This window comes from Neodiprion fabricii, chromosome 4, assembly GCF_021155785.1.
Source record: "Neodiprion fabricii isolate iyNeoFabr1 chromosome 4, iyNeoFabr1.1, whole genome shotgun sequence".
In the NCBI taxonomy this organism is placed as follows: Eukaryota; Metazoa; Arthropoda; class Insecta; order Hymenoptera; family Diprionidae; genus Neodiprion; species Neodiprion fabricii.
Genome location: NC_060242.1, coordinates 10,374,720 through 10,388,048, shown reverse-complemented (window position 1 = coordinate 10,388,048; position 13,329 = coordinate 10,374,720). Strand labels below are relative to the sequence as shown.

At 36.4% G+C, this 13,329-nt stretch overlaps 1 protein-coding gene across 4 annotated transcripts in view; it reads right to left on the bottom strand.

The window, feature by feature from the left end:
• LOC124180874 (tubulin polyglutamylase TTLL5) overlaps nucleotides 1-13,329 on the bottom strand; it is a 280,376-nt gene that overhangs the window by 74,426 nt on the left and 192,621 nt on the right. For 3 of the 4 annotated variants that reach the window (XM_046566773.1, XM_046566771.1, XM_046566772.1), the window contains exons 9-12: nucleotides 11,215-11,441; nucleotides 10,919-11,114; nucleotides 10,352-10,517; nucleotides 9,180-9,320 (exon numbers count right to left, since the gene is read on the bottom strand). In XM_046566773.1, the coding sequence (XP_046422729.1) occupies nucleotides 9,180-9,320; nucleotides 10,352-10,517; nucleotides 10,919-11,114; nucleotides 11,215-11,441 (730 nt within the window). Of the gene's footprint in view, nucleotides 1-8,572; nucleotides 8,988-9,179; nucleotides 9,321-10,351; nucleotides 10,518-10,918; nucleotides 11,115-11,214; nucleotides 11,442-13,329 lie in introns of those variants that run through there. The other variant, XM_046566774.1, reaches the window with a different exon arrangement.

The following is a 13,329-nucleotide window of genomic DNA, read 5'->3' as shown; positions in this document are numbered from 1 at the left end:
AATTTGATCGGTCAAGATGTTTTTCGCATTCTTTGATATCAAAAAAAAAGAAAAAAAGTCTTCATTTGTTAACATATAATGAGTTTTTACCCTCCAATTGGGTTTAAACAACTAAATTGTGTTTCTGTAAGAATATAAGTTTTTTATCAACAATTGTAACAACCTTAAAGACTAACTTAATACTAGTTACATATTATCCATAATATTCTTACCTGTAAGAATATAAGAAACGACATTAAAAACTATTACGTTCGAATCGTTTCTATCTTACAATATTTATTCTGTTTACACTTCGGTGTCTCTCATTGAACTGACGACCCTCGTCGCTCCTCACTTATACAAACAACTGGCGCGACGCAGGCACAATACCAAATCGGCGAAGTAATATTATGATATTGCTATACATTTTATGAGCTCAGAACGCATTCGATTGGAAAGTTTTTAGGATAGCCTATCAAGTTTAGCCAGACCGACTACTTATTTTTATATAGTATATATTAGTGTGTGTCAGGGAAAAATAATTTGCGAATTTCCACCGTGGAACCCTCTGAAAGGTATAATTACGTCTGAAGAAAGATTCTCTCAAAATATGAGCGTTGTACGTTAGGTCTAAGATGGCGCTCATTCGATTTTTTACTTTATTTCACATTTCCCGTCTCAATATGTATTGGAACGCGAGTGGGCTTATGTTCCGTCTAGCGACCAGCGGTAAAAGATATACTTAGAATTTACCCCATCCGTACTTCCCTAATACGTGGCGATTACCTCGTACAAAAACATTGACCGTCAGAGTAGATTGGTCATAGGGTTAACTATGACGCTGGTGTTTGGAGATAAGCTGATATTTGTAGATAATATCTACGTTCTGAGCTATAGATAAAATATGAATACGAGTGCCTAATTCCATTCATGTATTAATTAAATACAATAAATTGACTAGGGTAGGGTAGGGATGCATGATCCTAAAGAAACAGCAGACTTGTAAAAAAATGTGTAAAACTAACTATAGTCAACAAAAATAAATATATGTAAGAAACAAACTAAATCCAGTCCGAGAAAGAAATGGATCATAAAAGTTATCGTAGTGTCATGTGAAAGAATAGTATATTGTGCACTTAGGGAGCAAAGGCTATTTTTGGTCCCGAACATGTAGGTTGCTGGTATAGTGGGGAGGGGAGACTTGGTGACCTGAAGTCGAAGGCTCGCCAAGCTGAGCCAATCGCGAAGGCAGCAATACACCGAGAGATCGTAAAGACCACTCCCGTGGTGCAAAGATATTTTCTTTCACACACGTAAGACGGCAGATTTTGTTTCCTGAAGTTAGGGATCATGACGATCACGTCAGTATGCGGCAGTTAATCGAGATTAGGTTTCATGATTTATAATTTATATCAAGTCGCGGTCTCTTCGCACTGACAGTTGCTCCTTCCGCGTGAAATGTCTCCACCCTGTGGGAGCAAGACTTTCCTCCCTCGGGAGGCAAGACTTCGCTTTACTCCCTCACTACAGGGAGCAAAATAGACCTTTGCAAGTATATATGAGAAAAAAAAAAGTTAAACAAAAACAATTAAACAAGTTAAACCATCAGCAGATAGCTCAGTTTTGCTCATCCTTGATGGTGATACTACACACACAAAAAACATTGAGGTGATTGATTATGCTCGCAAGAACCATGTAATTATTCTTTATCTTCCACCTCACTCGACACATCGACTTCAACCGCTGGATGTTGCTGCGATGGAACCACTTTCAACATACTACAGCAGTGATATTAGAAAATGGCTCCGGCAATATCCTGGGCGAGTTATAACAGCAAATGACGTGCCAAATCTTTGCTGTGAAGCTTTGAAACAAGCAGCTAAAGTTGAAACAGTCAAGAATGGCTTCAAAAAGACTGGTATTTGGCCTTTGAATCGCAATGTCTTTGATGATGACCAGTTTGTAACGACTTCAAGAAGTGGCAATGAAAATTCTCAAGAATATTCTGTAAGTGACAATCTTGACAATCCTGATGAAAGTGTAGTAAGCCAATCTCTTGATAATGTTAGCAAAAGTTTAAGTAACTTATCAGTACAATCTGATACTGAAGAAGAAGTTTCTACATCTTCAACAAATCGCGAAGGAGACAGCTTTGACTCGACAGAAGAGGATAGTTTCATGACTCCCGAGCTAGTTGCTCACTGTTCAAAATCTACGCCAGTTCCAAATTCTCGCTCGAGGGGATTTTTTAGACCGTTTGTTCTTTAGGCTCAGTTGACGATGAGCTTAATCAAGAGATTAACCAAGAGATTAATTAAGAAAAGTCTACGACAAGTATTTACCGAGTCATTGAAAGATTAATGTCAATTTTTTTTTTTTGATGGATTAATAATCTATATTTTTTATTTTGTAGCTACGAAATTTACTAATCGCAAAAAGCGTACCAGTTTTAAATTCAGTGTTCCACCGAAAAGTCTTCAAACTGTGTCTGCTGAAGAGGATGACATTGTTCCCCGTAAGAAGCGACCTCGAGGAAAAACTGCTGTACTGACAAGTGACGCATACAGGAATGAATTGGTTCAACAGAAAAAGTCAGTTAAAAAATCAGTCGGTAAAGGTAGAGGCCGACCCCGCAAAATTCAGCAAAAAGATAATGACGCCTTTTGTATTTACTGTAATCAAAAGTACAGTGAGTCATCTGAATCGTGGACGCAATGCCAACGTTGTCATGAGTGGGCTCATGAATCATGTGCTGGTGTTTCGGCCGACGATACTGAATTTTTATGTGATTATTGTCTATAATTTTGGAGATTTATCCCTTATTAATAATATATCTTATTTATTAATAATATATATTGTTATTCACTTTTAATTTTAATATTTATGTTAAAAATAATGTAACTTATGTTTGAGTTAGTTTCTATTTCAAAGAAATTATTTTTATAATAGAAATAATTAAATATTGAACATTATAAAATTAACATAACTGTTAATAATGTTATATTATAACACTGAAGTTGTAAAATGTTACAGAATTATGAAAGTCTACAAATGTTACAATTTTAAAATTGTTATTATTATTGTTCTTAAGTTATTCATGGATATAAATTTCTAATTTGTGATACTTCATGAAAATAAATTTTTAATACGTTAAAATTTGTATTTCTTTTATTTGTATTTGTTCGCAAAAAGTATACAAATGTTTTTTTTCAGCTTTTAATAGTGTAAAATGATGCTAGATGTCATTTTTGATCATTTACGAAATTTTTTCGGAAAAAAGAATTTTTACGAAATTTTTGGAGTACCCCATTTTGCCGGCCTACCCCGTTGTGCCCCCCCTACCCCTATACTCATAAATTTTCAGAAAACCGTTTTTTTTTTTTTTGCATATTTCAATAGCCTCATCTTCTAAGAATATTCTAAGCTCATGACCAATAAAAAATTTGAAGAATTCTGGAGGTTTCACGCATTCTAGTGAGTCAGTGCACCTGGCTGGTCGGGTTAGGTCATACGGAGCCCGTACCGTGAATCCGGGGCAGCTGCTGGTCACGTCTATTGTAAATTCTCCCCCACATTCAAGGGTACAGGTAAACCGTTTATTCGATTATTAGATTATGATCAGTGTACGTTGAGCTTTCGAGAAGTTAAGACAACTTTTCCAGTGTAATACAAGAAAATGAACGAGAGTGACGAGAGATCCTTTTCTGACAAAAAGGGTGGAAGATCGACCGCAGGACGGCTGTGCAGACGTAGAAAACGTGTTTCATGTAAACCAGCACACGAAACCAGAAATTGAGCACGTAAACAACAGTGCGTCTGCGAAGAAAATAAAGTTGACTGAATCGATTGACGTAAATGTTAATCGCAGTTACGGCTATGTGATTTTGAATTTCATTTCGGTTTTCGCTGCGATTAGTTCGTCTGTGAAGTGCAAAACATGCCATAGTGATATTCGATTCTTGGAATCAGACGTCAGAGGGTTAGGCTTCACATCAGTTCTGAATTGTGAAAAATGTGAGCAAACGTCCATAAGTTCGAGTCCCTTTACTAATAACCACAGCTATGAAATAAATACCAGATTCACTCTAGCTACGCGATTATTAGGAATTGGGTCGAAAGGAATGAAAATTTTTGCGGGTATTATTGATCTTCCGAAATGCTTTTGTCAATCAACTTACGACAAGATTACGTGAAACGTACGAAATACAGCACAAGTGGTTACACATTCATCTATGCAAGAAGCAGCTGAAGAAGAAAGGCGACTCACGGGAGTAAACGATACCGTCGGTGAACCTGCTGGAATAATTGTCTCTAGAGTCGGTACTTGGGAGATAAAAAGGGTTTTCGTCGCTCCAAGGTGTAGCAATTTTCATAGGAATTTTAACTGGTAAAGTTGTGGACCAAGAGGAAACCAAAGAATACAATGAGTGGTAGGAAGGTCATGCGTCTGAATGCACAGCGAATTATAAAGGAAGTTCAGGGAAAATGGAAGTTGATGGAATTGTTGAGATGTTTGCAAGATCTGAACAATTACACGGCATAAAGTATTTGTATTGCGTTGGAGATGACGGTACAAAAACATCCAAATCATGTACGGAGACATAATTGTAAAAAAGAAAGAATGTATTGGACATGTTCAAAAACGCATGAGCACTTAGCTCCGGAATACTGAAAAACAAAATAAAGGTCTCAGAGGAAAAGGAAAATTGACAGCAAAATTAATCGATGAATTGACGGTGTATTACGGATTCGCTATAAGAAATAATTACAAATCCATTGCCTACTGTATGAAGAAAAGTATATGGGCAACATGTTATCACAAATGCTCAACTGATAGCGATCCTCAGCGTGATAACTGCCCCCCTGGTGCAGAAAGTTGGTGTACGTGGCGACAAGCAGAAGCCGCAAGCGCCTTGGATTCATGTACTCACAAGCCTGCACTCACAAGGGGACCTTACAGGTTGTCACTCAAGGATTTTGATGGGTCTGAGATATGTTGTAGAGGGACCTACCCTGAGTACCTGAGTACAGGGATTTTTTTCAACGGCTCATAGTTTTCGAGAAGAATCGTTCGGACTTTAACTTGTACCTATTATACCGGTAAGGTAATATATTTTCCAAGCAAGCGAGCGCAGCCCAGTGGATAAGGTTCATGGCTCCGACTTTGGCGGTCCCGGATTCATGTCCCGCGCGATACTTTTTTTTTTCTCACGAAATACAAATAAATTGAATGGACTGTGCAAAATCGTCTAATTATTTATTATTAATTTATTTATTATTATTTTTAAACTTTTTTTATTTTTTTTCATTTGTTCCATGTAAAAAATTTGTTAAAATTATTTATTATTATTTTATTTTTCACACAAAAAAAAATTATGACAGGAGAAGAGATTATAATATCCTCCACAAGAAGTTTTTGATTATAATATGAATTTTAAAACGGTCGGCCCGTTATTTTGAATATAATACCCTAGTCAGGTTTGCTACCTGCGATCCCCATCCCCACTTATACCCCATCCCTTTGTTATACGAGCCCTAACGGAATTTTGGACGTTGAGCAGTCAGACGAAGCCAGTCCTTCGCAGGCATCAGTTATGTGAATAAATACGTTCGGTAAAAATTTTTTTAATTTAAAAAAAAAATTTTAAATTAAAAAAGTAAAAAAAAGTCTAAAAATAATAATAAATAAAATAATAATAAATAATCAGAAGATTTTGCACAGTCCATTCAATTTATTTGTATTTCATTAGAAAAAAACAAAGTATCGCGCGGAACTTGAACACGGGACCGTCAGAGTCGGAGCCGTGATCCTTATCCACTGGGCTGCGCTCGCTTGCTTGGAAATTATATTACCTTACCCCTATAATAGGTACGAGTTAAAGTCCGAACGATTCTTCTCAAAAACTATGATCCGTTGAAAAAATTCCCTGTACTCAGGTACTCAGAGTAGGTCCCTCTACATATATCTGAGACCCATCAAAATCTGTGAGTGACAACCTGTAAGGTCCCCTTGTCAGTGCATCTGTAGTAGAAGCGATCAGACCGGTATATGAAGCCCTTAGTAGCGACGAATTAATAGAGAAGTGTTCAGGAGGCTTTACCCAAAATAATAATGAGAGTTTGAACTACAAAATTTGGAAAATCGCTTCAAAAATATCATTCAGCGGAAACGTGATTGTTGAAATTGCTACATACATGTTCGCTAGTACATTCAACGATGGAGCTATACTTTTTTCCAAATCCTGCAACAGTTTAATATCGTTATCGGACCAAATGCAGTAGCAGCTTCCGAAGCACTGGATGATACACGTTTGTCTGTCGCGCGCATCCGGGCTGAACGTGCAACTAAAGTAGGTAGAGTTGCTAGAAGAAATTAAAAAAAGGATGCTGAGAATGCTGCCAATGCCGAAGAAGGCGCTTCATATAGCGCACGCTTGTACTAAAGTAAGTAAAGTCAAATATACTGCAGACTGGGCGTGCCAACATCCATTGCAAACTTTGAAACCGTTTTCCCACAAATCACATTTTTTGACCTCGTGTACTTCACATCTCACGAACCCTCAACCTTTTTCTTACGGCGATTTAGCATTACCTATGAGTTGAGGATACAAATTTACACCAAAGTTGAGGGTTTTTACCGTGAGGGTTCAGTCACTTTCTCATACCATTCCCTTGGATGTGAACTACCATTCATAAAAAATGTACGACCCAAGTTTTGTTTATTAAATAATATGGTCGTTATAAATTAAGGTCAATCGTTCAATCGTCTCCAACTGCTACGATTCATTTTTTTCAGCTGTATTGTTGGTTCATATTAAAGATCTATTACGACGATTAAAACTTTTTTCTTTTTTCTTCCAGAACCTCCGATCAACTGTAGCGATGTACACCACTAACGCACGCATGGAATACCGCGGCTAAGTTATGGGCAAATAACTTCACAATTTTAGAACATTCTTGAGATTTTTTTTACAATACATCTGAATACCTCAGGAAATTTTATAAATAAAAACTTCGCCAATATATCTTTCACTTTTCCTAAAATTGCTCTTCAAATAATACCTCTGAACTTCACAAAATGAGTGTATATACCCCCTTAACAAAAATATTCAACAATTAACCGCCTTGGTCTCAAATTAAACTTTGACCCTTTTATAACAAAACAGTTCTTATAGCATCTACACATAGCCACGAAATAACCAAGATAATCAACAATATGAAAATCAAAAATGGCGATCTTGATAATATAAACATTAGAACAATGGTGTTATTATCCAGTCATATTATTGATCCTTTGGTTCATATAATAAAGTTATGTATTGAGAAATCCACTTGGCCCAGAAGTTAAACCGACCTTTAAAGCTGTCAAAAAACACATAAAATATAACTACAGCCCAATATCCTTAACATTGAACTTGACTAAAATCTTTGAAGAAGTAATTTACCATAGAATTTTGCATTTCATTAATAAAATAAATTTGATTAAAAAAGCAGCATGGATTTGTGAGAAACCTTCAGACTGGAAATGCTTTGCATTGCGTATCTAACATAATCGATGAAGAACTCGATAATAGCGTTCCAATTGCCATCACTTCCCTAGAATTTGCCTGAAGCTTATAATACAGTGAAATAATGCAGTCTTATTCCAAAAGCTTTATAACTATGACGCCACTCAAATATTATGTCACGCTTTTTCCGGTCATTTTGGACCCCCCTTCCCCTCGCCCCGACCACCATCAACCACCACAAATTACACATCCTCACGCCGTTTTTTACCCTCCTCTAGACGTGACAAACAAATAAATACGCATAAAAAGGAACGTGACGTGACACTAAGAGTGTATTCCCCCCACCCTCCTGTCAAAGCTCGGTCACAATGAAACCCCTCCTTCTCCTGGGCCCCAATGGCATCAAAGGGAATACGTACAAACTATTTACAACTGCTTACCAAATAAATATCAAAGAGTTAAAATTAATGACTGTGTCAGTGACTACGGTGAAGTATACTGAAGTTCACCAGAGTACCGTACTGGACCGCTATTATTTATTTTATAAGTCAATGATCTATTAACTAGTAAGCCTAATCAAATAATCATATTCTTTGCTGATGACACTGCTGTTATATCCGCAGATGAAAGTTGGCCAAGAGTAGAATGAAAAATTAATATTCATCTTAACAATTTTTATGAAAACTACTGTCATAGTGTTTCTATCAATCTGAATATTTTGAATAATGAGCAAAACTTGATTACAGTTCTTCATATTTTGCAAAATCTCCAAATTCATGCAAACTAAAATGCAAGCAAATCTCCAAATTCATGCAAGCTCAGAAAGTTATATTATGCCCTCTTCCATAGCATAATTAGCTATGAGATCATAACTTGAGGTGGAGCATATTCATACAACTTTAATTTGTTGCAAGGACTCCAATTCAGAATCCTGAAAACCGTAAACAAAAATCAATTTATGAACCATAATGACCCACTACATGCTGAATAACTATTTTCTCTTGAATATTTGAAATTCTACTGAAGTGATTTGAAAGATAAATTTATAAATGCTAGCAGTATTATTAGGAATAAGAGCATTATACTATCCTCCTATAGGCGCAAAGCTGCAAGTATTCAAAACCGTAACATTAAAGCAATTAGCTGTTTCGATAATCTCCCTAATGAACTTTAGCTTAATGGCTATTTTTGAAAATTTAATAATTTTGTTCATCGTCTAATACAGTTTGTAAGTAATAGTTCATAAGCTTAGCTTATCTAGGTCCGACACAGATAAATGCGTTTCACCTCAATCAGTAGAGTTTGCTTGGTTTTGTAACGAAGTAACGTTCTGGTTGAATAAATAAATGATTAAATAAATATTTCGACCGCTGAACATGGTCATCTTCAAATTTGTGACAAATCTCATTTCCATTGGGCTTCGAATTCTTTTCGATATTATCAGGCTTTGAGAAATAAGATGCTGCCTGTTTTTCCGAAAACAGTAAGTCAGATTTAGTACTGGAAGAAATTAATGCAAGATTTATGTCACAGTACTAAGAAATGATTAGTAAAATAATCTCGTAAGCATTTTATATATAATTCCCGCAAAATAGGTGACACTTTTTGAGCTGCATTTTTCAATTAGGAATAATAATATTTATAAATGACAACCAAACAAAGAAACATATAACATACATTAGACATACTAACCTGAGTTTATTTCCATCTTCCATAAGCTTCATCACTTGTGCTTTGTACTTGTGTGTGTCCACGTCTAAGTTTTCTTTGCTGTCACCGCGATCCAAGCTCTGTTTATGGCCTTTCACCAAAGCTCTTTCATATCTCTCATACCTGTTCAATGTGTGAAAAAGGTTTTCAAAAGGTAAATTCAAATTTCCCAGTTACAGTTGTTCATTTTCATACATGTTTAATCCCTGATGGAAAGACTCCTTCGAAAAACACCTTCGAAAACTTTTCTGAATAATCTGAATTTGGAAACACTATATACGAAACATTCTGAGATATGTTATGTCTGGCACTACGTTCCGTACGTCACTTATCCAAACTAACTATAATACAGTAGACTCTCCGTATATCGCCGTGCGCGGGGCGGTAGGAGAGGGAAATTCGCGGTAAGGCGATATACGGATCGTCGCTACTCCTCAGCCATTCTAGCCTAACGGAGTCAGGCCACCGAGCGTTGCATCGCCTGATCGGATCACGCAGCGGGTGAGAGTGGGGGACGCTAGTTTGTAGTCGGAAGAATCTGTGTGAGGATTTCCTCTCTGCCACGGCAATATATGGAAAGTCTACCGTATAACTGTAAGATACATATATCGTAAGCTTGTCCTCCTCCCTGTTCTTCCATTCCCATCTATTGCAAACACGGTCAGATAGAGTTTCAGTACCACCCTCTGTCAGCTGATTTTTAAGCCCATCTCTCGATAACCTTCCTTATTATTGGATACTATTCGCTATCTTGCTTCTGAATCATACTTTGGATGAACAAATTCTATTCCATCTTCCGTGGCATATACATATTTCATCTACATCCCTTAAGGGTTTGATATATCTTAGCATTTTTCCGAACATTTTTTTCAACAGTAGTATGATTCACCGTGAACACTTATTTTTGTTTTATGTTCTACAAATTTTCACTGGAGAGTTATTTTACAAGCTTTTAAAATTTTTACGTATACAAACAAAATATTCTGAAGAGTTTTTTGTCGCACAAAACAATAACAAGAATTATAAATTGCTTTGTATTGTATACTCTAAAATAAATAATTGTAAAATATTCTGAAGAGTTTTTTGCCGTACAAAAGGTAACAAGAATTATAAACTACTTTGTATTGTATACGCTCAGTAATAGTGTGAAATACCTTGAAAGTCTATCCAATGTCACTTCTGGAATAATAAATCCGGTAGTTCGGCATGCAGCTGGGAACAATTGTTCGTGTAGCATTAAATTATAGTTAGTATTAACCTGCTGTTGCAACCTTCCTGGCCCCAAGGGGTCTGTTACTACTGGTATTCCTGTGACAGAATCTGTAAATACATGTAAATTGTATACATGAGTTAAAAGTACAATCGTTTTGGAACTTCATGACATCGTAGTAGTCGATCAATGTAAATGAAAACACCGTCATTCAGGAAACATACAATTACTGTGTCTTGGGTTACGATGGAAATTATTTCTGGAGTGTGACCTGACTTACAGTCAAGATGGCCTTTGTTGAGTTAGACTGTGATGTGTGTTACCCCAATTTCCACTCCGAAAGAAAAATTGACTATAGCAACCAGCGAGAGTTACAAAAATATTCATATAATCGCTTTTATTTCATATCAAGAGGAATAATTTGTTCTCACCAAAAGTATTAGTAATCATTCTGTAGAAAAAAATATGGTAACGAGAAATGTATTACTATTTTCTTCGCTTGTTAACTTACCGAGATATTGAGAATAGATTTCCCACGATTTTGGACTAGGGAAGATACGAACAAATCCACCTCTTCGTTCAAACTGTGCTCGAGCAGATGCAACTATTCTTTGCTGTTCAGCTGTGAGACCAGATTTGTTTAAACTATTTTTGGCTACATTTTTCTTCTTCTGCATGAGCATTTCAGCCGAGTGGACTCTCCTGTACTGTATCACATAAACATATTTATTCAATGAAACCAAAAGTTTGATTTAGCAATTGAGACCAGAGAAAACAGTATGAGAATGCTTGTAAAGTATAACTTACACTAGTCATATTTTTTGAAGGATTCGTAATAGATCGATGGTTGTTACTATGTGGTCTCAATATTGGATCAACAGCAGCAATGCCTACAAGCGTGAGTAAATCTGCCATTAATGCAGATTTCAATCTCACGTCCAATGGGGAATCACAACCTAGAGACGGAGTGAGGTTGACCTCAAGTAGCCAAGGTTTCAAGGTGTCGTCAATTAAGATATCAAACCCAAATAATTCTGGAACATTCATAATAATTTTCTTCTAGTTATTAAGACTTTTCGGAAATACACTGCTCATATTGCTTTACTTTCTTTTAATTTTAAAGAAAAGCTTTTATTTGGGCCAGAGTCACTTCTGCTTATTCTGACGTATCTTCACCTTTCGTGATCCCCAGAAACTAAAAAATAGGTTCTTGTGAAACGCACAGTGGTTCCAAATCCCAAATGGCTGGCTATATATAGAAGGTATTGTTAAATTGCTACGAAATTTCTTAATCGCGGTTTTTGAGGTCACTGAACACGAATCTGAAGTCAAATTTTACAATAACAAGATGGCGGCCTGAAAATGGCGGACCATTTCCTCCAAATTTGAATCAATCGCTCCGAACTCTTTGATACTCGGGGGTTTTTGAGGTCGCTGAACAAGATTCTATTTTGATAAAACGAAAGAACGTATCAACACATAGATATATGTGGGATATAGTAGATTGGAAAAGTATGTGAATACAAATACACTTTGAATATAAACATAAATTTATTTAAAATTACATTCAATATTATTTTTGTGCAAAAAGAAAATTACGAAAAGACGCTTAGACTTATAGAGTCCAATTGCTGTCCGAATCACTAACATTATTATTGTCGCTAAAGTCGGAGTCAGTCATTGGGAGTACTTTTTGGTTGTTCATAGTTGGCGGTATTAACAACGCCATTGCTTCACGCAATAATGATTTTCCAATAAATCAAAAAACTCCTGTCACCTGAAACAACTGCAACGGCTTTACTGCTTACCCGAGAGCCTGAAAAAATCAATTCAACAGTGAGACAGTAATACATAATTTTGAAGAAACGATAATGATTTGTTAAAGAAAATAACAGTCGAATTCAATGGACTAAAATGATTTTCATGAGAAACAAATCACTCGGCATCGCACTCTACTGCCGTGCACCTCGCATAGTGTGTGTGCTGAGCGCACCGCGCCTGAATTCGTGCGACAATTCATAGAAAAATTCACCGTAACCAAAGGGGCAGTTTGGAGCAGCTGATTTTTGGTGGTGTATTACTCAAGAGTGTAAAGAATAACGTGACACTTGATTGGTTGCCGAATTCTGTTGCATTATAAACTTTAACTCAATATAAGCATAACTTTTTTTCTCGGCGGGCACAAGAATTTACAGTACATGTTTACATTTTTTGTTGCTCGGTGTGTGGTTTATATGAAAAATCTCAATGATATAGTAATTTACTTACTTTTAGAAGGAAATTCCATTTTAAAGAATTCAAATTACTCAATTCTACTAAAAGTTATTTCACTTCAAACACAACGTAATTTTCAGGCCGTAACGCACGACCGATGCTACCTGCTCGAGCATTTCGATTCGAATGAGACCCCAGCTTAAATGCAACATCTGACACTTCCCAACCCTTGGAAGGGACACCAGAAATACCCCTCTACCTGGCTCAATACTTAGAATTCCGTAAATATAAACTTCATTTTTCTATTTATTGCCAGCAATTTGGGATTTGGAACCGCCGTGCGCTGGTCTATTGGCCTACGATAAACTGGCAAACCAGATTATAAACTGGCTAGATTCCGAATACTTTCCGTGTCGTTCAAATCACCATGGCTAATCTGAAACGTATACGAAATTTGATAATTCGTCAAACACCTAATTTAACAACTAGTCCCAGACAATCCGGAAACTATGTATAATTCAGACTACGCATAAAGTAATCATTCAGGTCTATGCTAATCTTGTTAACCAACGAAAACCAACCAGGAAATGGAGCTTTATCTAGGTCTATCCGATACTTCGAAGCCATTTGTATCGGCTTTTCCAAACCATCACAACTTATCCGAATCTATCGGGAATTCACACTTCATTCGGATTATTTATGAATCTG